The 26290-nt window shown below is 32.5% G+C and overlaps 1 protein-coding gene and 1 long non-coding RNA gene across 10 annotated transcripts in view; one reads left to right on the forward strand and one right to left on the reverse strand.

Annotated features, from left to right (window-relative positions):
* Positions 1-7447, forward strand: part of LOC141491147 (uncharacterized) — a 31676-nt gene extending 24229 nt beyond the window's left edge. Inside the window, exons 3-4 of the long non-coding RNA XR_012469482.1 lie at positions 4918-5049; positions 7340-7447. This is a non-coding gene — a long non-coding RNA (uncharacterized LOC141491147). The remainder of the gene's footprint in view (positions 1-4917; positions 5050-7339) is intronic.
* Positions 1-26290, reverse strand: part of DIAPH3 (diaphanous related formin 3) — a 543832-nt gene that overhangs the window by 146837 nt on the left and 370705 nt on the right. For all 9 annotated transcript variants that reach the window (XM_074191775.1, XM_074191779.1, XM_074191781.1 and 6 more), the window contains 2 exons: positions 22960-23123; positions 5175-5310 (listed from right to left, as the gene is read on the reverse strand). In XM_074191775.1, the coding sequence (XP_074047876.1) occupies positions 5175-5310; positions 22960-23123 (300 nt within the window). The remainder of the gene's footprint in view (positions 1-5174; positions 5311-22959; positions 23124-26290) is intronic.

The following is a 26290-nucleotide window of genomic DNA, read 5'->3' on the forward strand; positions in this document are numbered from 1 at the left end:
GCTTTTTTTTTTCACTTGACAAAATGGTAATTTTATCCTTCAAAAGACTGATGTGTCAACAAGTAGAAGATCTATTCTGGATCTGATTCTCAATAATATTGGGAATAGAGGGAATACTAGGATAGGAAAAATGAAAAAAACTTGGACTAGGAAAAGCAGAGAATAGAGTAGACTTTAGATATGGGGAAGTGATTTTTTTTTTATTATAAAGAAAGAGAAAAGCTGAGTATAGTCTGACATACACACTATATTTGGGGGAAGCAGATTTTGTAGAATTCCAAGAAATGATAAACAGGATCCTATGAACCAAAATTCTACAGGAAAATTCAACTCAAAAGGACAAGAAACTCAAGAAAGAAATTCTGAAGATACAAAGGGAAACAATTTTTAATGAAAGAAAAAAAAGAATTGTCAAAAGAAAGTACTGTGAAAATAAATATGAGGGATCAGGAGAGAAATATATTACAGATCAAACAAAAATTAAATCTGCTATAAGTTTTGTTTCTGTATGTTATACAACTTCATACTCTTGAAAAGGAAAACAACCAAATACAAAAATATTTGTACATTATCATTGTTATATACATGTCCCTATGTATAAGGGAATATAAAATAAGAAATTTCTTGAACCTGATGCTGAAGGAGGAAAAAAAAAAAGAAAAAAGTCTTTACAGCAGCAAAAACTGAATTGGAAGATTTGATTATTGAATTGGTTATTATTATTATTATTATTATTATTATTATTATTATTATTATTATCTAAGAGTTCATATTTACATAAACTTTTGAGTTTTAGAAATACATGATGTCCTAAAAGTCCTAGGGTACTTTTATGATACTAAGGTTTACTGTAATAAATTAATAAAATCTATTAAGTTATTTTACGTCCTAAGACTTTATGAGCACCCAGTGTATTATCCCATTTAATTCTCTAAGTCCTACAGTGAGGTCGGTGCTATTATTATTTTCACTTTACAGATAAACTGAACCCTAAAGAGTTTAAGTGGCTTCATATAGTCATAAACCTTGTGTATTACCCAAGTATTATAAATTAGATCTCACTAGTCAAAAACAATAGAAAATTTACCAAATAATTTAAACTGAAAAAAAAAAATCATGTCCAGAAGGAAAAACTGGTAAGAGAGTATAGATGAACAGATGTGAAGTTTAGTAAGAATAAGTATGTATGGGGGGGGGAATGTAAACAGAAAAAAAATGGATATAAAAATATAATTTTTCTCAGTGAAACATAAGGCAAAGTTAGGTATGAAGGGAAGCATAAGAGGTTTGAAGAGGGATAAAAAGATCATGGGATGGGATTGTATTGTCCCAAAGAAGACCCCTTGAGATTCTCTAACTTAAATTTGAGGTGGCCCCAGTAAGTAAGATTTTTATGATTTCATACAGTCTCATTCAGTAGCATGTGAGGGAGAGGGAAGGCTTAGATGATGGGAGAGGCTTGGCAGGGCAAGATCAGTAAAGAAATGACTGGGTACCTGCAATGTGCCATCTACTATGTTAGGGTTCAAATACAACAAAGATGCTTATATTATAACAGAAGAAAAAAATGACATAAATTACTCTATAAAAAATAAACATTAAAAATACAAACACTTAAAAATGGTTATATTTGAGCATTAACAGCTGATTTTTTGAAAACACTTCTTCTAGAAGGTGGCATTTGAATTTGTATCTTGAAGAAAAAAGGATTCTGAGGCCAAGAAGCATAGAAATTATGTTTTTGACATGGGGGTGGGGAAGTTAGTGCAAAGGAACATAGAGAAATGATGGAGAAATTGATGAGAAACAGCTAAGATTAATTAAATTTGTATTATAGAGTATAAAGGAAGAGTAACATACAATGAGGCTGAAAGAAGAAATTGGAAAAAGGTTGTAAAAATTTAAAAGTTAAAGACCAGTGTTTATATTTGATCCTAGAGGCAAAAGGAGGCTTCTCTTTTTGTAACTGATTCAGTTTGTGAAAGACATAGTTGCATTTACACTTAAGGAAAATCACTTTGAAATCAGTATGGAGGCTAAGTGGTGCAGTGGATAGAACACAGACGCTTAATAATTGCCTAGCTGCGTAACTTTTGGGCAAGTCTCTTAACACCATTGCTAACATTTTTTAAAAAAGAAATCAGTATGAAGGATGAAATGAAATGGGAGAGCCTTGTAACAGGGAGGGATTGAGGAAGTCATTATAACAATGTAAGCAAAGAGTATTAAGTGCCTGAATTAAGGTCATGGCTTTATTATTGGAGAGAAGAGGTTAAATGTTAGAGATGTTGAACAGGTAGAAAACACAAAATTTGGCAATTGACTAGGTATGTGGGGTTTGGAAATGTGAAGAGTCCACAAAAAACACCAAAGTTTTGAACTTAGGGAATAAAAAATGGTGGTATATTCAATAGAAATATGAATGTATGGAAGAAGTCTGGCCTTTAAGGAACATATTGAGTTTGAGATGACTCCAGGAAATTGAAATGTCGAATAGTCAAATGGTGACATAAGTTCTTAGGTTCATGGACATGATACATAGATCTGAGATCCATTAGCATAGAGATGATAATTAAACCCTGGTATCTGACTGAAGTCACCAAGTCAGAGAATTTAGAACAAGAGATCTAGGACAGAAGCTTGGGAATACCCATAGTTAGGGGACATGATCTAGATGTAAAATTAGCAAAGAAAACAGAGAAGAGTGATTAGAATTTTAGGAGGAAAATCAAGATAGCTTTATAAAAGTCCAGAAACATTCAAAGATATGCCCCAAACCACAAAAGGTAGTATTAAAGAGAGCTAAGATTCATGTCTTTTATCCATTCATGTGCCATAAGGATTTGTCTTGGGCCCTCTTCTTCTCCCTTTCTATTACTTCATTTGGTGTTCTTATCAGCTTCTATGGATTTAATTAACCTCTCTAAGATGATGATGCTCAAATTTGTCTATCCTACAACAAATTCTCTGCAGACCCTCAATCTCACAGTTTCAACTGCTTTTCACACATCTAGAACTAAACATATCCATGACAGAACTAATTATTTTTGTTCTTAGCCCTTCTCCCTACTTTCCTATAATTGTAGAGGGGAACAGCATCCTCCCCATTTCTAAGGTTCACAAACCTAGGAGTCATTCCAAATTCTTCACTACCTCTCAGCCCTCTATATCCAATCTGTTAACAAAGCTTACCAATTTCACTTTTGTAGCAACTTTCATAAACACCTCCTTCTCTCCTCTGATCTTACCACCATGCTAGTGCAACCCTTATCCCCTCCAGCCTGTATGCCCTACATCTCTTCCCACTAAAAGTAATCCTTCATTCAGCCACCAAAATGATTGTTCCAAAGAATGGGTCCCCAACTCAATAAACTCTAGTGGTTTCCTATGGCCTTCAGAAGTAAATACAAAATCCTCTATATGACTTCAAAACCCCTCCTTCCTTTATACTTCTTTTACCTTATCCTTTGACATATTCTCTTTGATCCAGAGACACTGGCTTCCATGACATTCCATAAACAAGTCGTTCTATTTCTTAGCTCCAGAGATTTTTCTCTGGCTGTCCTCCATCCCTGGAATGTTCCCCTTCCTCAACTTTGCCTATTGTATTCCTTTATATACCAAATGAAAGTACATCTTTTATATGAAACCTTTCCTAACCCAATTCTAGTGCTTTTTCTCTGTTAATTATTTTCTATTTTATCTAGTAAATACCTTGTGTTTCCCCCCATTAGCTTGTAGGTAAAAAACTGCTTTATTGTTTAATTGTTTTGTCTTTTTTTGTGTCACTAATACTTAACACAGTGTCTGGTTCAAAGCAGTCACTTAATGTTTAGGAACCCATTTTGGGGGACTTCAAATCTATTCTATTTTTCCAGATGGAACTTAATAAAATAAATATACCTACTCTTTTGTACAAAAGATCATAAATTCCACATATTTTGATCTAAAGAGATTGCTACTTAAGTTTATTTTAAATGTCAAGTATGATTAAACTATCTAATGAAATATGAATCAAGTTTTTAGTTTAATGTTCATCTGAAATCAAATGAGTCAAACTTCAAAGGCAGGATCCAAGAAGATTATGTAAATTCTATAGTGATGTTTTATTTTAAAATTTATTTTCAAACTGTAATCCTTAGAAGTCAATGTTAAATTTCTCTGATCTCCAGATATAGTGAAATAAAATTGATACTTGTATTTAGGCTAAAGGTAATTCCTATGACTATAGAGTCTGAGAGACACTTATAAAAAAGCATTTTGAGTTTGCAAATTTTCTTTCACTGGAAGAAGTAGTATTATTCATATATATACTTAGCTACTTTGCTTTACTCATCCTAAAAATATGTCTTCTGAATTAAAAGTAGTAAGGTGTAATTCCTGCAAAGGTGGTTTCTTAATTTATCTCTGAAGAGACCTGGGTGAATTTTCAGTTCTGATTTATAAAATAGACCATGTCAAAAGCAATAAGGATAAGACTCATATTATTAGGACCATGTCCAATTCTTAGGAACAAGATGATAGAGTTAGAATTAGACTTGCTTTTGAATGTTGAGAAAAAACAAAATAAATGTTGGTCACAAATTATTCCTATAATTTAATTCACTTAAATTTTAAATTAATGAAATATGACCTTTGGAAAGTTCATTTTTTTTTGTAATAATGTTTATCTAATTTACTCTTAGTTAATATAAGTAATTAATCATGAATTATCATGGGTTTTATAGCAAAATGGAAAGTGAATAGATGCAGAGTATGGAGTACTATCTAACATATGTGAAACTTAAAGACTTGTTACTATGAATAACAATTATCATCATTGATTATATAGAACTTCAAGATTTTCAAAGCACTTTTTGTAAAATTATCATTTCATCCCCTCAACAATTATACAAGCATCTTGCTACTGTTTTATAGATGAGGAAATTGGAAAACTGAAATTCAGAAGGATTGTGGGACTTGCACAATGTCATACAACCAACTTCAGAGAAAATTTGTTTGACTACCAAGCATGGCACTCTATCATGTTGCCTACCAAAAAATAAAATAGTAAGTACAGAACTGCTATGAAGTTTAAGTGTAAATATTCTTTCTTATGTTTTTCATCTATCAAATTAAAATATAGCAACCAGTATAATTTTTAAATGAAAAAAGAAACACTCAATAATACTCACCAGTTTTCATTTCTATCAAGCGTTTCTTTTTTTGTTGACGTTCTGCTTTTTCTCTTTCTGCTATTTCTTTGGCTATTCTGGCACGTCTCTCTTTTTCCTCAACTTCTTTTCGTTTGGTGTTTTCCTTCATTGCTTGCTATGAAAAATGATTTAAAATATTATCAAGATTATGCCCAAAAAAGGGAAAATATTAAATTCATTAATATGTAACTTGCATTTATTAAATATCTACTATGCGAGAGATGTTGGGCTAAGTAATGGGTGGAGGGGGGAGGAAGGCAAAAACAAATTCACAAAAAATTAGAAGGATAATAAATATTGTTCACAAAACAATCTATAATCTTGGGACTTTTTTTTTCTATGTACAACTGGATAGCATTTTTAAAAGCATTTTATTTGTACCAATAAGGGGAGAAAACAAAACTTTGTTATTTAAATAACAAGTGATTAAAATCAGGTACATACACATGGTGAAGATTAATGCTTTCTTATGTACCTATGTATTATCTGGATCATTGTATTCCTACAACTACTACCCCTCAATATGTAGTTGCTTTTGACCCTAAAATGAATGTGCATGCCCTGTGCTAGGTGCTAATAAGACAGCTCTTGTTTTCACAGAGCTTATACTGGAAAAAAATATCATGTTCATAGATAATACAAAGTAATTTGAGTGATGCGGGTGGCATTTATTCACAACAGGGCAAGTCAGGAAAGGTTTCTTAAGAAACATAACCCTTGAGTCAGTTGGGAAGGGAGCTAGGGATTATTGAAGTCAAAGGTTAGATGGAAGAGCATTAGATGGCAAAGGCACCCAGGCAGAAGGTGGAACATGCTGCCTGGAAAACCTCTATGTGGCCACTTGGCCTATACTGTAGACTATATGAAGGATAGTATTGTGAAATCAGACTGGGAAGTTAGGCTGGACCCAGGCTAAAATGTTTTAAAGGCAAAACTGTTCTAAAACCTAATGAGTTTCTATTTTCTAACAGAGACAATAGGTGGCTTCTTGTGCTTCTAGAGTAGAGAGGTGACAATCAGGCCTATGTCTTAGGAATTACAATGCAGCAACAGAATGGAGGATAGATTTTTATGGAGAAAAAATGGATGCAGGTAGACTTACTAGAGGGCAACTGCAATAATCCAGAAAACAATGTGGTTAGGGCCTGAACTAGGAAGCAGTCTTCTGAGTGGGAAAAAGGGGGATGGATGCAAGAGATATTGTAAATCTGGAAGCAGCAAGATCAATAAATTTTCATAACATTTGATAATTGATGTGCAAGTAATCATAGTTTCATAGTTGAAATATTGTGGGGACCATATTATTAGGAAGCACATTTTGCTTATAGGAGTTAACTTTTTATTATATTGATATATATTTGCCATTTAAGATTATCTATCATCTCTTTCCTTCCTACATGTCAACATAAAGGAGGGTAGAGAGAGTGGAACCTGTGTGTTTGTGGAAAGACCAAAGAATTCTTTACTCAATTGTTAGGCATGCAAACAGTAAAATCATGTTTAAATCATCAATCAAAAAACTGGCATTTATTAAGTACCTACTATATGCCAGCAACTGAGTTAGGTGCTAGACAAAAAACATGAAATAATTGCTGTTCTACCAGAGGAGACAAAATATCCATTTATAAATCTGGTACAAAATAAGTCTAAGATAGTTAAAGAGGAAGGACATGGATGGTGGGAAGATCAAGAAAGGCTTTAGGAAGAAAGTGATGCTTCCATCAGGGCTGCTATGAAGTGAAGGTGAAAAGGGAGCATATTTAGGAAAAGCAAATGGCCAGTGCAAAGGTATGAAGATGAAATAACATCTATAACAAAAGAGGAGGATCTGACTGGATAGTAAAATATGGGAAAGGGAGGACTACACAACAAAGCTAAAAAGATAGAATGGATCCAAGTCATGTGGGGCTTTTAAAAAATCAACCAAAAGAATTAGGGAGCTGCTGGGATTTATGGAGTAAATAAGTTAAATACTCATAATTTAAGGAAAATCCCTTTGTAACTATGTGTAGGATGGATTAAAAAAATAGACCAATTATAAAGTGATCGCAATACCAAGACAGAAGATGAGAGGGTGATTGATTAAGGTGGTAAGTATATGAATAGAAATAAAGAGTCTAGTGTGAAAACTGTTCTATTTATAGAAACAAGAACCAACAACTGATGTGAAAGATGGGCTGGCAAGAGAGAAACTGAGGATAACAGGACTAACAAAACTGAGATTGGAAGAATGGAAGGGCCCTTGAGAAATGTAAGTTTAGTAGAAAGGAAGGTTTGAGAAGACAAAGGCAAAGTTCTGTTTTGGACATCCTGAATTGGAGATGTCTCCAGAAGACCTAGTTTATACTGTCTAACAGGCAGCTGGTGGTGACATCAGAGGTAGAGAGATCTACAAGTCATGTACATAGAGATAATAATTAGATGCATAGTTGCCACTGAGTTTGCCAAGAGTGAGGAGATATGGAATAGAATAGAATGCCCACTATGGAATGGTTTGGGGTACACACACACAAGGGAATGATATGATGAAAGTATTTCATTGATTCTATCCATTAGAATAACTAATCAAGGGGCGGCTAGGTGGAGCAGTGGATAGAGCACTGGCCTTGAAGTCAGGAGTAACTGAGTTCAAATCTGGCCTCAGACACTTAATAATGACCTAGTTGTGTGGCCTTGGGCAAGCCACTTAACCCCATTGCCTTGAAAAATAAAAAAATAAAATAAAATAAAAAAAGAATAACTAATCAGAGGGAAGATAGTAAAGAAAATTTAACAAATTTCAGATCACTTAGAGGAAAGACTCATTTGTAGAAGAGCTTAAAGGAAAACAAAATTCAGATAAGCAAAGAGGGACCAGGCACTTGGAGGAAGCAGTAAGGTAAGAAGGAGAACATTCCAAGGACAGGAAAGAGGAAACAAAAAGGCATGGAGAGTGGAGATGGCATGCCAATTGAAGGAATAGCAAGTTGAATCAACATATTTATTAAAAGCGGATTATATGCCTACCACTACAAAAGCACTGCAAAGGAGACAACTTCCCACAACAATTTTCTTCCTTCAAAGAACTTACATTTTATCCTATCAAGATATTGTTGGATGATGATTTTGTCATACCATGTGTTAGATATGCCTCCTAGTGTTAAGTCGCTCACCTGCTCAAAAAAACAGTAGTGGCTCCCTATTTGCTTTAAGAGGAAAATATAAATTACTCTATATGACATTTAAAACTCATTCTATTCTAGTTCCAGGCTCCCCTTCCAGTCTTTTTGCACTTTTATTTCACTCACACATATTATGATTTGGCTAAAACTGTCTTTTTTGCTATTTCTCACACATAATATTCCAATATTTATCTCAAAATATGTAATTCATTCTCTTCTCCCCTCCATCTGTTAGAATTCCCAGCTTTCTCAAAGCTCAGCTCAACTGTAAGCTTCTAAAGAGATCTTTCCTGTTTTTGTCTATTGCTACTAGGTTGCCCCAGCTCCCAATTTCAAATGATCTTATATTTCCTTTGTATTTTTAAATTTATTTATGAATATGTGCTGTTTTTTTCAAATAAAATCTAAGATCTTAAGGACAAGCAGAAAGTATTTCATTTTTGTCTTTGAATTCCCAATGCTTAGCAGATCATTGCTTCTTCATGAATGCTTGTTGCTTTTTTTTTTCTTGAAAAGTGTTAAAACTTATCAGGGCCAAGCAGAGAACCTGCAGATACTCCAATTAGACAATCTTTCAAACAGAAATCATAACATGAATGACTATACTTTATGTCCAGATGCTCACACAACTTCAAATCCATCCAATCATATTATCATTTAATACAAATCTTACTTTCTTTCCCATAAGAAAAGCATGAGCTTTTAAAACGAGAAACCCTGATAAATAATAGGTAAATATTGTAAAGCATTTTCTGATCTATTCAATGATTCTGTAAAAACAGGAATAAGGCTGGTAGGACATGGTTAAGTACTGATGAAGCTATTGTCACTGTGAATTCTACTTCCTTTTCTACAACAGATATTTATAAGCATTTCAAAATAAATAAATAAATAGATAGATATGAATGATAAATAAATAAAAATAAAAATTTTAAATATTCGAGAATTTTGGTAGGGATCATAGTCAAGGTCACTTTATTCTGTATCTAAATATTTTATTTGCTTTTCCCTTATAGAAAATCAGTAAAACAGTTTTTCATTTTCTAGTCCTGCAATATATATCTTCTGTTTTCATTATACAGTACTAACTGTTGCTCAGAAATTACAACTTCTAGTTCTTTCGGTATGCCAGGACATAGATCATTCAGGTGAAACAACTTTAAGGACACTTGGATACTTTCACTATATATCCTTATTAAACATTTTTAAAAATTCATTTTAGACCAAAAGTCATTCTTTTTGAAATAATTATAAAAAAAAGAAGTCAAGAATAAGCAATTCTACCTTGCCTAGTTCCTCATCTGCAAAATGACCCAGAAAAGGAAATGGAAAAAACTCCAGCATTTTTGCCAAGAAAATCCCAAATGAGATCCAAAGAGTTAGACACAACAGAAATAAACCACTGACCAACTTATCTTATTATAGTCAAAATCCAGTATCCAAGATGTCTGTTCAAAAGAGCCAAATAAAATTTCACCAAGTCCTCAAAGATGTCCTTTTTATGAAGAAATCTTATTTGATGTAGGATACCAAAAATGGTAGGTATTTTTTTTTACTAGTTGAGGAGCTTAAAAATCTTTATTTTCATTGCTATCTTTGGCTTTTATACCACCTTTATTTACAAAAATATCCCTGCCTCAAATCCATAGTAAACAGGAAATTATTATTTTTATCAGAAAGTACTGAAGTTTCATGGTTTTTTCATGAAAGACCTCTTTGACTTCTTAGAAAATGGTAGAAATGACTGATGTTTCCCACTGGCAGAATGCCAATTTTTCAGTATAAAGGATATTTTTCCCAAATCCCTAACAACAATTGCACAAAGTATTTAATAAATAGGCAGAATTTAAATGAAAATAATCACAGCAAAAAAAGCAATCAAAACCTAATGCTACAGAACTATGATTTCCAAGCTTGGCGACAAAGAAAAAATACAAGGAGATAATTTCCCCTTTTCTTTGTTTATACAGAGGAGATTTTAAGTATAGAAAACTACATATGTTAGACAGTTGCATTGTGTTGGTTAGTTTTGCTTAATCATTTTTCCCCCTTTTACATTCCTTGTTATAAGGTAGAGGAACAGAGAGAAAGGAATACCTTGGGAAATGTTGGTGATATAAAAACAAAATGCATCAATTAAACTTTATTCTAAAATATTTGTTTGTTAGATGACACTGGAAAATGATAGTGCCAAGAAAACTAACCAATTACAGTGTTCCCTCTTATACTAACTTAAAATGATATCATTCCAGAGAATCTTGCTGTTACCATATTTGGATAGAATATAGCTAGAGATTGGGATCAAACTCATTATTTCACTGATACAGAGTCGTGATAAGTAAGGACATTTCTTTTATCAATGAAGGTCAACATATTCATTGCAACCTCTAGCCTTAGAGTTGCCAAAAGAGCTTAAAGGATTGGTTGTTCAAAATGTCAAAAGATTTCTTGAAAAATCCTACATATATGGTTTGAAATATATGAGAAAATATGACTTTTGCAGACAATAATTATAAGCCACTAACATCAAAGGATAGTTTCCCTTTAAAGACAGATGTTAACAGATCAGTGAATGAAGTACATTTGAATTTTCATTCAAAACACGATAAATTTATGTTCAATTTGATAAAAATCCCAAAATAAACCTTACTTTTTAATCTCATGATAATTACTGCATAGATGAAACTAGGGAATATTCAAAAAGATATACCAAAAAAAAGTTAAATTGAATTTTGCCAAAATGACATGCTTTTTCTCTGGTTCTTAATACATACAGAAGTGATCATATTGAGAAGAGAACAGACATTTTATAAAATAGTATGCAGAAGCAAAAACATCATTTCATTAACAATTCATCATCTTAACTTGAGATAAATTCTATTTATTTTTGCTCCTAATGCCAGAATTTCTTGAAGATGACAGAAACTATCTTCTCATATATAAGGCTTTAAATGTCCCTAAAGATGTGCAGGTGGTGATAATTAAATTGTTTTTGTTTCAAGTTGATTTTTAGTTGCAATCTAGCCTGAGATGAAAAAAAAATGGAATTACTTATTAATCCTTCAGGGAATAAACAACTGACCCATAAATAATAGTATGGGTTTGTATGCATCTCCTGCTTTGAGTTATTAAATGATTCTTGGTTCAATAGACTATTTTTAATTACTGTACAAATTATAAATTAATTTTTAAAAATCAATAGGTCTAAAGATTGATGCTTTAATTCAAAACAATCATATTTAAATGTATAACATCCCTGTTTTCTCAAAATAAAAAAATTCATTATTTTAGTCTCTGAATCAACTATTAACTACGAATCATCATGATCATCATTATGATTATTATCATTATTATAGCTACTAATAATGATAGCTAGGACTTACATAGTGCTATAAGGTTTGTAAAAGCACATCACAAATATCTTATTTTCCCTCAAAACAACCCTGGAGGAGAGGAAGCACAAGAAGCAGCTAGGTGGTGCAGTGGAAAGAGCACAGGGCCTGGAGTCAGGAGGATATGAGTTCAAATTCAGCTCAGACACTTGAAACTCACTAGCTACATAACCTTGGGCAAGTCACTTTACCCCATTGCCCCAACAAAACAAAAACAGAAAACAAAGGACAGAAGTGCTTTTATTATTCCCATTTTACAGATAGGATAGTAATTGAAATCAAGGTAAAATGACTTGCTTAGGGACACAGTGTTAAAAACTGGATTTAAACTGAGGTTTTTTTTAACTCCACTCACTGTATCATCTAGGTTGTTTAAAATTGCCTACTTTCCAATTACTTTTACTATGAACAAGATGGTAGCCAAAAAATTAGGATTTTTGGATAAGTAAAAAATTTGTAGTAGCTTTGATTCTAACCACTGGCAATGATTTTAGTGGAAGAAGCATCACCTCAGATCCCAAAATGCTATGAAAAAAATCTGTTCAAAACTTAATTTTAACTCTGTTGTTTAATCATTTTCATTTGTGTCCAAGTATTCATGGTCCCTTTTTTTTTTACATCTGGGATTCTTGGCAAAGATACAGGAGTGGTTTGCCCATAACTTCTCCAACTCATTTAACAGATGAGGAAACTGAGGCAAACGGGTTAAGTGACTTGCCCAGGGTCACACAGCTAATAATGATGCCAGATTTGAATTCAGGTCTTCCTGACTCCAAGACTTACACTCTATCCTCTCTGTCATCTAGCTGACCACCTTGACTCTACTGTAATGTTATTTACAGAATGAAAAAGACACATACATATACATATATTTATATAAATATATATATGAAATCAAAGATATAATAAAATACTCTTTAAAACTGTATAAAGTACCATAAAATGATTAAATATATTTTAGTTTAGTTTTTAGGTTTCTAAGTTTGTGCTACCTTTTCAGTTACATTCGTTAGTTTGTATTATTATTATTACACATAAATTATTTATTTGATTTCCCTCATCACAAATTCAATGTAACTATTCCCATTGTATATTAAAATAATCCAGGTTTTGCCTTCTAATATAGTTTTCTACTATACCAACCAAAATCTAAAAACATACAAGAAAAATAAATGCCACTCATTTAATTGTATAGAATCTGTCAGTCGAAGACTACTTATTATCCTGGTGAACATAGCCCAGTGATAGTAAATCTTATTATAAAAGGAAAAAAATTAAATAAACTAGTCTAAATGTATTTTTATTGCTGAAAGCCCTGAAGAGAAAAGTTTATGAGGGCTGATCAGAATAAAATTAATTTTCAAAGCTACAAACCAAAATTATCCAGTACTGTGATTTAAGCATCTACTGTCACTTGAACTGTTCTTCAGCTGCCATAGACATTAGGAAATCAGAGAAAATATGCAGAGGAGAACTGATCAATTTTAATTCTGAATTCTTCCTAAATAATCACGAGATGAATTCTGACATATATTTTAAAAAATACTTTAATAGAGTTGTAATCTGATGTAGTGTACGCTTCAACAATATGGAGTCTAATATTATTGTGTTGGCTTCTGATGCTTGGATCTCTTTTTCCATGTCCTCCAGTAAATTTTCTATAAATGCTAAATCCACAATGCTCAAGGTTTACCTCTATAACTTTTGATTTGACTGCATGAAGACTACTCTAATGGGAAATCCCACACTATTCCTAATTGATTAACTTATCTAATCTTGTCATAAATCACTCTAAAATTCTACTTTTCCATTATTTTTCATTGGTGAAGTTTTATAGCCTATTCACATAGACCAAACACCAGTATTCTTTTTACCTTCTGAGTAATAATCCACTTTAACTGTGTAGAAATCATGGCATTCCATGACTCATAACCAATCAATATGATTAGGAAAACAATTTTAAATATATGAGGATCTGTTTTAGGAAAACTTTGGAAATCATTCAAAAACCTCAACCCTATCCTAAGATCTAAAGATTATCAAGTCTGTTTTCTTCCTCCTCTTCTTTTCTGTGTCTACTCAGTGTCTGTCAATGTTATTAAATGTACTGATGATCCAGTTCTACTTGTTTCACATGCAACTGAATATAATAATCTGAGTATTAGACATTCTTTGTCCACTTGGACAAAAAGATAAGACAGTCTTCTAAGTGACTGTGAATCTCATTTGAGAGACTCTTGTAATGTCTAGGCATTGATAAAACCAGCAAATACAAATTATCTTTCAATAGCAGCATCTTAAATATTGCTACCTAAATCCCTATTCCATTTCTTTTTTTTAAAAAAATTTGCTTTAAGGAAATGGGGTTAAGTGACTTGTCCAAGGTCACACAGCTAGGCAATTATTAAGTCTCTGAGGTCACATTTGAACTCAGGTCGTTCTGATTCCAGGGCCGTTGCTCTATCAACTAAGCCATCTACCACCTATCTGCTCCAATCCCTATTCCATTTTAACTGTGCACTAGACAAACTCTGTAGAAGTTTCAAATACAAATATCTCATCTTTATATCATCTGATATCAATAATCAGTTCAACAAAATAATTTTTGTGTGTATTTCATTTCCCAATAAGCCTTTAATTATTGTGACATATGCAGGGAAGATTCCTTGTTAGAAGAAAGCTACAGGGGCACCTAGGTGGCACAGTGGATAGAGCATGGCCCTCAGGAGTTCCTGAGTTCAAATCCAGCCTCAGAGACTTAATAATTACTTAGCTGTGTGGCCTTGGGCAAGCCACTTAACCCCCATTGCCTTGCTAAGGAAAAAAAAAAAGGAAGAAAGCTACTGATTTATGCAAGTGACATATTCCTCTTTATGATTAATAAACAAAAAGAACAAGAGTCCTGAATTCTCCAAACCTTTCAATTATGGGACTGATAAAAGGTGTGTTCTTCTAAAGAACATAATTTTCCAAAAACAGATTGTCTTAACAAACCACTATCAAAAATAACCTTGCTACTTGGAGCAGAATAAATATGGCAGATTAGAATAGGAACCCAGCTGTAGGCCTTGAAGGTGGCTGCAACAGAGGCAGCAGCAAATTCAGGAACTCTCATTCCAAAGGACAACTGGCCAGAAAAAGATTATAAAGGTCAGTTTGTTGTCACTGGGTTCAACTGATGTTGCTTGCCAACTCTACTGTCCACATTCTGGGTAGTAGTTCCAAAGCATAGAGGATCTTGAGTGATGGTAGCTACAGAAAAACAGGGTCCCTGGTCACTGTTCCAGGGTCAAGAAGAGCACTTGTCCTCGTGGACAAGTGTGCTCGGGGAGCAGGGGTGCTTCAAGAATAAAGATCAGAAGAAAGACCAGAAGAGCAGTGATCAGACCTTTCCCCATATCAAACTACCCTAGAAGAACCAAAAACTTGTCTCCCAAAACTGAAAACAGCAGCATGAAAAAGCCTAAAGCCCAAGACAGTACCTCTCCATAGCCAAAAAAGTAGAGCTCATATTAGACATAAAATTCAAAGTAAAGAAATAGATTGGAAAAATGAACAAATAACAATAACAAAAAGAATTTGACCATCAAAAGCTACCACAGTAGCATACTTGATCAAGACAGAAACTCAGAAGAAGAAAACAATGTGAAAACTCCTACAAACCAAAGATTCAGTGAAAATTGCTAAATGGATGCAAGACGAACAAGAATTCCTGGAAGAGTTAGAAAAAAAATAATGGTAGAGTAAAAAACTGTGAAAAGAAATGAGAGTGAGGCAAGAAAATTAGAGAATTAACACCTTGGTAAAAGAAAGACATAAAAAAATTGAAGAAAATAATACCTTAAAAAACACATTTAGCATAAAGGTAAAAAGAAGCAAAAAAAAAAAAATCACTGAAGGAAAAAGCAGAATAGGTCAAAAAGGAAAAGAGGGATAAAGATTATTGAAAAACATAATTCCTTAAAAATAAGAATAGAGCAAGTGGAAACTGATGACTCCATGAGACATCAAGAAACTATAATACAAAGTAATAAGAATAAAAAAAATAGTTAAAGTGAAATATCTTGTTGGATAAACAACTGACCTGGGAAATGATTTAAATCAAATGGAGTTGTGAACTAGTCCAAACACCTAAGAGAAGAACAATTCTGAAGTAAGAATTATAAAACTGGGCATACCCTTTGACTCAAGAATATCACTATTAAGTTTGTGCCCCAAAAAAAGATCAAGGAAAAAGGAAAAGGATTTATATGTAAAAAAAAAATAGGGGTAGCTAAGTGGTACAATGGACAGAGCAATAGAACTGGAGGCAGGAGGACCTGAGTTTAAATCTGATCTTACAACACTTGCTGTGTGACCCTGGACAAGTCACTTACCTCTTATTGCCTCAAAAAAAATTACAAAAAATAATGGCAGTTGTGGTAGTCAAGAATTGGAAATTGAGGTGATGTTCATCAATTAACTGGCTGAAAAGAGTTCTGCTGCACTCTAAGAAATGACAAGAGGGTTAGTTTCATAAGCACAGGGGAAGACCTACATGAACTGATACAAAGTGAAGTAAGAAGAACCAAGTGATCACTGTAGCCCATAACAATATTATAAAGATGATCAACTATGAAGCTGCTCTGATCAAAACATGATCCAAGAAAATTTCAAGATTAATGATAAAGAATGTTATCCATTTCCAGAGAGAACTGATAAACCTTGAGTACAAACTTAAGTACATTTATGTTGTGCCTCTGGGGGGGGGGGTATGTGTGTGGGTGGGTGTGTTTCTGTATGTGAACTATGGAAATGCTTTACATAATTTCATATGAATAACTGATATATTATTTGCCTTCTCAATGGGGGAGGGAGAAATGGGAAGGAAAGAGATTTTTGTACTCAAAATTTTTAAAAATTATCAAAAATAAATATATAATTTGTTGTTGTCCAATTCTTCATGTCTCCATGGACCATTCTGTCTATGAGGTTTTCTTGGCAAAGATACTGAAGTGGTTTGCTATTTCCTTCTGCGGTGGATTAAGGTAAATAGAGATCAAGTGACTTGCCCAGAATCACAAAGCTAGTCTGAGGCCAGGTTTGAATCAGGTATTCCTGAGGTCAGGTTTCAGAGCTCTGCCTACTGAACCTGCTGCCTAGGCAAACAGGCTTAAGTGTCTTGTCCAAGGTCACAAAGCCATCTAGCTGCCTCAAATAATAATTACAATTAAAAAGAATATTCCTTGAATACTTTTATAAAAAATTTTGCATAGATAGGAAATGTCCTATCTTCATCAGTTATTGATGATTTATTTTTCTTTTGGAAATAACAAAGGTCATGTTTTCTCCAAATGTTTGCATTCTTTGCTCTCACAGATATGTTGAAGATCAGTCCCTCAGAGTACTCTGAGGTGCAGCCCACCTCTAAGTCAAATATCTTCTTTGCTTACTAGGTGTTCTTTTCCTCTGTTTTTCTTCTAGTACTACTTCATTTTCCTGTACTGTTTGTATCAAAGGTATGATATTAAGTCTCAAAATAGAGCTCTATTTTCAGTGGCAGAAAAGAGTTGCTATGCTGTTTAAGCTATTTTAATTATAAAGTCAATTAAAGATATTGTCTATTAAAATTAATTTCATTTTATGAAATTTTTTTAAAATATATTTTCTGTTTTTAAGGGTAAAAGGGGGTTCCCTAGTTTCATCTTTAAATGACTTCAAGATAATTTTCTTCATTGCTTTTGATAAAACTTTGTTCAACTCTCAAATGTTTCTTGCTTTTTTAAATCAAGCAATCAATAAATAATTAAGTGTATCTGAGGCAAAGGTATGCCCTGCAAAGGGAATGGTCAGTAAAAGACCCACAGACGAGGGGAAGTATCATGGATACATAAGAAAAGCAAAAAGGCTAACATTGTAAAGAAAAAATGTAACATATGAAAGGTTGGTCAGGTACATTTGTGAAGGGCTTAAAAATGCAAACAGAGGAGTTTATCTCAGCAGCAAAAGGAAATAACATTTGGAGTTGGTTTAACTACATGCATAAACTTTACCTTTTCATTACTATTCTATTCTAGCCAAATATTAATTTTACTTTTGCCGTGACAGATTTGTCTTCTTATTGGACACAGATGTCTGAACTGATAGTGATTCTCACATCAGAAACCAGTTATTTAATGTCTGTTAAAACTCTCATATCTAATCTGTTGCCAGGGCCTTTTTTACCTTTGCAACAACTCTCCAAGATGACTCTTTTCTTCTCTGAAAGAAAATACCTTTCCTCTGGCATAGACCATCTAAACTCACATTCAGACTACTGCTATAGCTTACAGGTGGGTCTGCGTGCTACAAGTCTTTCCCCACCCCAATCCATCCTTCAGTTGCCAAAATGATATCCCTAATGAAGAGCTCTGACCATGTCACCTTTCTATTTAATAAACTCCAGCAGTTCTCAATTGTTCCCAGGATCAAATATAAAATCCTCTGGCACTCAAAGTCCTATATCACCCAGTTCTACCTCAAGATGCCCAGGCCCCTGAAACTTTTTCAGTCTTCTTACACCTTGCTGCATATTCTCTTCAATCCAGTGACCTCCTTATTGTTTCATAAACAAGACACACCATCTAGTGGCTCCAGTCATTTTCTCAGGTTGTAACCTTACCATGGAATACTCTTCTTCCTTATCGCTACCTAATGGGTTTCCAGGCTTTCTTCAAGTTCTAACTCTTTAAAAAAAATCCATCTTCTACAAAAAGCCTTTAACAATCCTCCAATTAATTGACCTAGTAGATGATGTAAAAACGCTTATTAATTTACTGATCTCTAAAGTTTACAACATCATTGAGGATAACCTTATGCTAAGGATATTTTGCAGTCTCAAAGACTAATCTCCCTCTGGTCTAAAATGCATATATTTTATAACAAATTCTACTAAAATTAGAGTGCTGGCATAAAATGTACTAACATATTTATTAAAATATTAAAATTTGAAGCAATTTTCTTAAAAGAAAATTCCTTAGTTTTCTCTCTTGCACTAAGGAATTGCTCTGGATTTTTTCTAGAACAAATAAAAATTTTGACTGTTTAGTTATCCTTATCCCATGCCCAAAATAAATTAATAAAAATTCCAAGTTCCACTATGATTTCAAACAAACAACAGATCAGGCATTAGTAGTGTAATTATTGGAGCTAAAATTCTAAGTCTTCTTACTTTTTATCTAGTACTCTTTCACTTTGCCAATTGCTAAGTCTTCATGATTTTACCTTCCAAAACCTCTCCCACTCATGCCCCACTCTCCACCAACAGGATCATTTACCTAATTCAGGGGCTCATCATCTCTTGTCTAGACTAACTGATGTTCTAATGAACTAATCTCTCCATTCTCTACTCAATCTCCCAATTAACTGTTAAACTGATGATAAAGTGATGATAATCCTTAGAGCACAGGTTTAATTAACTTTACTGCTTGGCATTTAAAAATCTTAACAATTTGACTCTAATCACTTTTTGCACTTATTTTATATTCCTTATTCAATTTTGCAGAGAAATTGTCTATTTCAGTTTTCAGTATATGACATTCTATTTCCTATTTTCATGCCATTGGTGTAGACTACTTACCTTACTTGAAAAAGCCTCCTTTTTCAATTTCCCATAGAATTTTTGACTTCCTTTAAGGTAAGGCTTGAAATCTTCCCCATAATTTCATTTTCTAGTCTTTCTCAGGGGTATATGGGACAGGTATTTGACATCTCTGCTACACAACTCAAAACTTATAGTCATTATCTCTCTTCTCTCCTATAGTCCAATCTCTGATGAAGATATAGTTTATTTTCTTGACAAAGACAACATCTGTATTTGGTTGTAAACTTGATCCCTTCCCTTTACCTTCTCCCAAGATTCGTTCAAATCACTCTCTTTATCCACTGATCTTTATATACTTTGTTAATTTTGTTTTTAATTTATGAAATAAATCAAGCATTTCCACAACATAGTAGAATTACATGACTGTAAATGAAACTACAAATTGATTATATACAAATTGTTATTCCTTTTAAATGTAGATTAACTTTTTTGTAACACAAACCCATATATAAACAAAATTATAAAAAAAGCTTTTTATAACAAATAAGTTAGATTTAAATAATTAGAGAAATATTAATTCTTCATGACTAGGCAAGGCCAGTAAAAAAAAAAAGGATGACATTATCTAAATCCAGAAAAAGAACTAATAGAAGTACAGAATGATTTTTACCATATTTGTGCCTAGTGGGGAGAGAGAAGAAAAAAAAGGTTTTTAAAAAAACCCCTAGGGGCGGCTAGGTGGCACAGTGAATAGAGCACCAGCCTTGAAGTCAGGAGTACCTGGGTTCAAATCCGGCCTCAGACACTTAAAAATTACCTAGCCGTGTGGCCTTGGGCAAGCCACTTAACCCCATTGCCTTGAAAAAAATCTAAAAAAAAAAAAAACCCTCTAATTTTTAATCTATCCCTATCTACTTGTACAATCTCTCCAACGTAAAGACATAACTCTCCCTTGACAAGATCATTCTCTCAGGCTTTCATTATAGATCTTTTCTAATTTTCAAAGCCAAACTCTAAGAAAAAGGCATTTCTTTGCCTCCTCTTTCCTCTACTCTCACTTCTCAATCCTTTTAAAATTCATTTTGTAATCTCACTACTCAAGGGAATAATGTTCCAAGGTAACCAAAGATCTATTCTTAATTGCCAAATCCAAAGGACTCTTTTCATTTCTGCTCCTTAGTCTTATTATAGTACTTGATATTGTAAATAACTGTTCCTGAGTATCTCATCCCTATCAATTTTTATAACACTTTATTCATTCTATCTGACTGCTCCTTTGCTCGACCATACTGAACTATATATATATGTATATACATATATATATATATATATATATAAAATGAACCCCCTAATTATGTGTACCTGAAGTGTCTGCTTTAAATTCTTTTCTCTTCTTTCACATTTTCTATTGAGACCTCAATAGCTAAGCTATAATTTCTGAACTGAACTTTACACCTCTATCACTAATAATCTAGTTCACATTCAGAACTAATACCCCATGGATATCTTAAACTCAACATGTCCAAAACAGAATTCATATGCTCTATCAACTCATCCCTCTTAATCACTTTCCTATTTCTATGTGGAATACCATAATTTGGTACCATAATACCAAGGTAGATAATCCTGGTGCTGGCCTCAGCTCCTTATCCTCCTCATTCCACATAGATAATCAGCTGCCAAACCTTCTTAATTCTTATCTGAAGTACCTCTAATTTCATTGTCCTCACTGTACATATAGCTGCTATCTTCATTTGGGCCCTGACTGCCTCTTTCCTGGATCATTCCAATAGCCTCCTCATTGGTCTCCTGGCCTGATATCAAATTTGTCCACAATGTTGTCAGAATAATTGTCCTTAATCCCAGGTCGCACCTAATCTCTTCACTTCTCCCGTGACTCCAACAACTCTTAATGCTTCTACAACAAATGGAAACACCTATTTAGGTTTCAAAATCATTTAGAATCCTGGCCAACTGATTTTTCTAATCTTATTACACCTTACTCCCAGTCTTAACTGTTCCATTCAGCCAAAAGGGAATACAACTTTCCATTCATCATATATAACACTATCTCAGGCCCTCATTGGCCATTATCCAAGTCAGCAATGTATGTATTCCTTACTTTTGTTTTAAAGAATCTTTCTTCCTTTAAGATGCAGTATAAACACCACTTTCCAGGTAAAACTCTTCTAGATCTCTTCAACTGTCAGTGCCCTCATATATTTTTATGCATTATTTTATATTTATCGAGTACATACATGTTTATGCACAAATACATGTATATGTTTTCATACATATATCTCAATGTTACATATATTCTTGTAGTCTCTCCTGTTAGAATCCAAGTTTCTTGTGAGTGAAGAGTGCTTCATTTACTCTATTTGCATCCCCAGTGCTTAGTATAAGATGCCTCCTACATGGTAGGGGCTTAATAGATACTTGTTGATTAACTTCTCTGGGCTTTTACTCATATAAAATATGTCTTAAGATTCCAACTGCAAAATTAAATGCTAAATATACAAATCATTTATTCATGATTCTAATATTTTATATTAAAGTGCTATTTTCAGTAAATTTTAAAAACAGCAAATATGAATATTAGATTTTCTGTAATCTATAATTCTCTTTATAAACAATTTAAATAAAACATGAATATATGCAATAGCCTTTTTCATAAAGTCAACAGTTTCTCTACAATATGCAAAGTTTACAATTACCATCTAATGAATTTGAAGAAAAAAAATCCTACAGAATTGTCTTGAGGGCAATTTGTCTTTGTTTTTTAGCATTTTATTAATTTACCAGTTTAGATATGAGGTTTTATTTCAAGGGTCAAATACAAGTCTCTTCATACTGAACTTATCTGAGTGTCAAGTAGTCTGAATGAGTTAAAATATTTGCTTCAAGATAAAGCTATCTATATATAGATGCCACTATGCAATTATTCTGCAATTCAAGATTTTCTTCTTCCCCTAAATATTCCTTAAAATATAAAGATAGTTATTTTAGTTGAAGAACATTATTCCCTGTAACCCTAAGGAGTCAACAATACTCTTACTTTGTTGGTTTTGCATTTAATCAGCTGATGTTTTTCAAAAGATCTTTTTTTAATCCTTAAATGAAAGTATTCTATATCAAAGATAGAACTCTTAAAAAGCCAAGAAAACCCTGTTCATGTCAAAACCATTTCAAGTTAAATCCCTAGCTTACTGTAAAAAGTATTAAGAAAAAGAAGGGAAAAGGGGAAAATTCATAAGAGCTATATACTTAGTTTAGTTAAATTATACCTTAAATGTACAAATTGAGTATAAAGAATTCATAGCCAAAATTTTGCTATAAAAGTACTCTGTAATCAATCAGGAGGAGTCCTTTATGAAGAAATATAAAGAATTTCAGAATTAATTTTATTTTTAATCAAAACTTCTGATAATAATTTAAAATGGGAAAATAAGAACAGGGATATAATAGGATATACATTACCCACAGATTTAGAATCAGGAAATTTAAAAACTAAGGTCTTACTGCTAGATGCAATTGACTACAGAGCTTAAAAGAAAGGATGTAGCAATAGAATAAATCAAGGAAACATCAAGTGAGATGTTACAAGAAAGAAATGATTACTTTAAAAGATCAAAGTAGATTTACTTTACCATAAACATAGTTCTGAAGTTATTTAAATCAGTAAAAAATTCCTCCACAGACACCTTCTTCATGTCAATAGCATAGTAGCCCATTATACTCTGGTACAATTTTTCCATATTCTCATGCATTTTTGAAATTTTTTGGAATTGTTCTTTTGCAGAGATCACAAAACTGTATGCTACAGTTAAGGTAGTAAAGATATAGAAGGTTTAAAAACATGTCTCTTTTACAATTACCAACTGCCTGTACAACATTAACAAAGTATTTCTATTAATTAGTCATTTTCAAAAGATAGTAAGATACTTATCTGTGTAATTTTAAAATCATTCAGATAAACTAATGCAACATTTTTAAGATCAGAATTTTAAAAGTCAAAATTTCTTTCCCTTTTTTCTTTATGCACAAATATATGTACGGTTCATAAAAATGACTTATTCTTTTAATTTCACAAATCTATTTTAGTCATATTGCATCTAATTGTAAGAATAACACTAAGAGGAATAAAATTTTATCATCTCTAATTTAAAAATGAAGAAAATGAGAATCAGGAGCTTAAATTACTGGACTAACAAAAAATAACTTAGGACAACAAGACTAGAAAACCACATGTTTTGACTACCAACAGAACCTGAAGATCAGAAAGTTTTATGCTTTGTTATTTAAATGAAAACATGCAGAATATTATATAGTCAAAGTCATCAGATACAATAAATAAACAGCTTATGAAGACTAATCCTTTCTATCTTCCTCTTTTTAAAATGAAAAATTTGAGGGACAATGAACCATTGAACTATCAAACTGATCAATGTAGTGACTAACCAAAATTCCAGAAGGTCTATGAAAAAGCATATGCTCAAGGGGGCAGCTAGGTGGTGCAGTGAACAGAGCACCGGCCCTGGGATCCAGAGTACCTGAGTTCAAATCCGACCTCAGACACTTAATAATTACATAGCTGTGTGGCCTTGGGCAAGCCACTTAACCCCATTGCCTTGCAAAAAACCTTTAAAAAAAAAAAAAGAAAAGTATATGTTCCATATCTCCTGAGGATATGTGATAGACTGTAGAGATGGAGATAGATGAATGAAAGAAAGAAATTTGTTTTTTGATTGTTACAAATATTCTAATTGCCTTTTTAAACAAAAATCTCATTTGGGGGAGAAAATTGGATTTCTTAAAATTTGAAAATAATTAACTTAATAAAATCACAGATTTGACAACAGAAGAAAACAATCTTAAGAACTGTATTACTTGAAAGATCAAAGTATGGACTAAGTCCACCTTATGCTATCTTAAAAACATAGTGATTATTTATTGCTTACCAGCTGTAAAAAAACATTTTACAAGTGAAAGTTACAAATTCATGGTTATTAACTATGTGACAATTTTAATCAGTTATTAATTTGAGTATAATAGAATTACTTTAAAGTCTGATTATATGGCTGAGGTATATCCCAACTAGTTATGACTATAAATGGTAGCAAGGTTCCCCTACATGTACAAATTAAGAGGCAGAGACAGTAAATAAATAAAAAATAAAGTCATGAAATGGCAGCTTCCTGGTGAGACAAGAAAGAGTTAGACTTGGTGAAAAAAACTCTAACTTTTTATCTCATAAGGTAGAACTTCTTCACCATTTAGAGATCTGCTGAATTGATTTAGTTTTAGTTAATCTATTTTGACTTTTTTTTGCTACTACATTTGAAATCATGTTTCATTATAATAAAAAAACAGCTTTGAATTAATGAAAACAATTTAAGCATCTACAAAACATCCTTGTGACATCAAATTAACAAGACTGTTTTTATACATCCTCAATCTCTTGCAAATAGCAAGAATTGTAGAGCTGATATGAATCAACCAATCAACAAGTACATGATAGCCTTGCCAGTGGTTAGCTCTACTAACTATATCTAGTATAAAATTATTTGCTTTGAATCTTGGGTTGGGGGAGGGAGGGAAAAAGCATGAGGCTAGAATACTTCAGACTTCATTAACAAAACTCTGTCTCAGATAGATTGTTCTTTGAATCAAAGAAATACTGTTTGAAAATCAACTATGTAGTTGATGCTATAGGAGATTATCCTGAAGATGTCAATCTACCTCAGGTATACAAGGCTAAAAGACAAAAGATAAAGCAAAGAAAAATAAAGTGTTACAGAGACAACTCTTTTTTAATGAAGGGAATTATCAACGAGGGTTAGAGGAATTGGAATTGGTGGAAAAGGCAGGATAGGGGTTAGGCTTTCAATAAGAGTTCACATTTGAAATAGATAAACATGAAACATTCTTTTGAAAGACTGTATGGCAACATTATACACAAGAATATACTGTTAAAAATATCAAAGAAAATATGTTGTTTAAATATTAACACTAGACTTTCACTTAATAATCAAAGTGTCCAATAATAACTGCTAAAGGTTTGACTCCTAATGACCTACTCTTAGAACTTACATTTCTTACTTTTAGCATCACATACCACATGTTATCATAAATACTTTCAAAGGAAACATCCAAAATTTATCAAACACCTGTACACAGATTAGGTACATGTTTTCCGTTCTTTGAAAAAGTGTTGATTTATATTTTAAAAAGTTTTAACCTGTGTCTTTAAAATGTATTTTTAATTTAATTGAATTCAAGACATTTCCCCCTTATTTAATGTACTTACACAACTTCAGGAGAAACTGATGATAAAGAGAGAATCAACAGTTTTAAGAACTATATCCCAGTTAGTGCAGTTATGTGATTGCAGAAATATTAGATACATTATTATTCATTATATTAACATTTAATTTTTAAAAAAGAAAAAATTCTCATAATTACACTAAGTAGTCATATATGAATATATTAATTTCTCTTATTCTAGAAATACAGAATTCCTTCTTTTATGACTTAGTAACTTCAAAGGAAAAGAGACAACTATTTCTTGATGTTTATAACAGGTAAATGTTGTTCACAGATTTGTGCCAATATAGCACAAGTACATTATGATTAAGAAAACTAATCTAATGTGAATATCACAGCCATATAATATTGGAAACACTTAACAAATTATAGATATTTTTTGAGATAAGGTGAACTGCTAATGCATATTGATGTGGGATTGTAAGACCAAATATTTAAAAAGTTAACTATTTTTAGTTTTAGTCTGTCAATTCCTATGTTTTTGTTGCTTCTTATTTTTGAAGGTATTCGGAAAATGGAATAGTTTTGTTAAATTCTGATTTTTTTTAAAGATTTTGATCTAATCAATTAAAAATAAGATGATTATTGGGATATACTATTAGTTATATTACAAAAAATATCTGATTATACCCATAGTAAAGACAACTGAAATTA

The sequence above is a fragment of the Macrotis lagotis genome, chromosome 6 (assembly GCF_037893015.1).
Source record: "Macrotis lagotis isolate mMagLag1 chromosome 6, bilby.v1.9.chrom.fasta, whole genome shotgun sequence".
NCBI classification, from domain to species: Eukaryota; Metazoa; Chordata; class Mammalia; order Peramelemorphia; family Peramelidae; genus Macrotis; species Macrotis lagotis.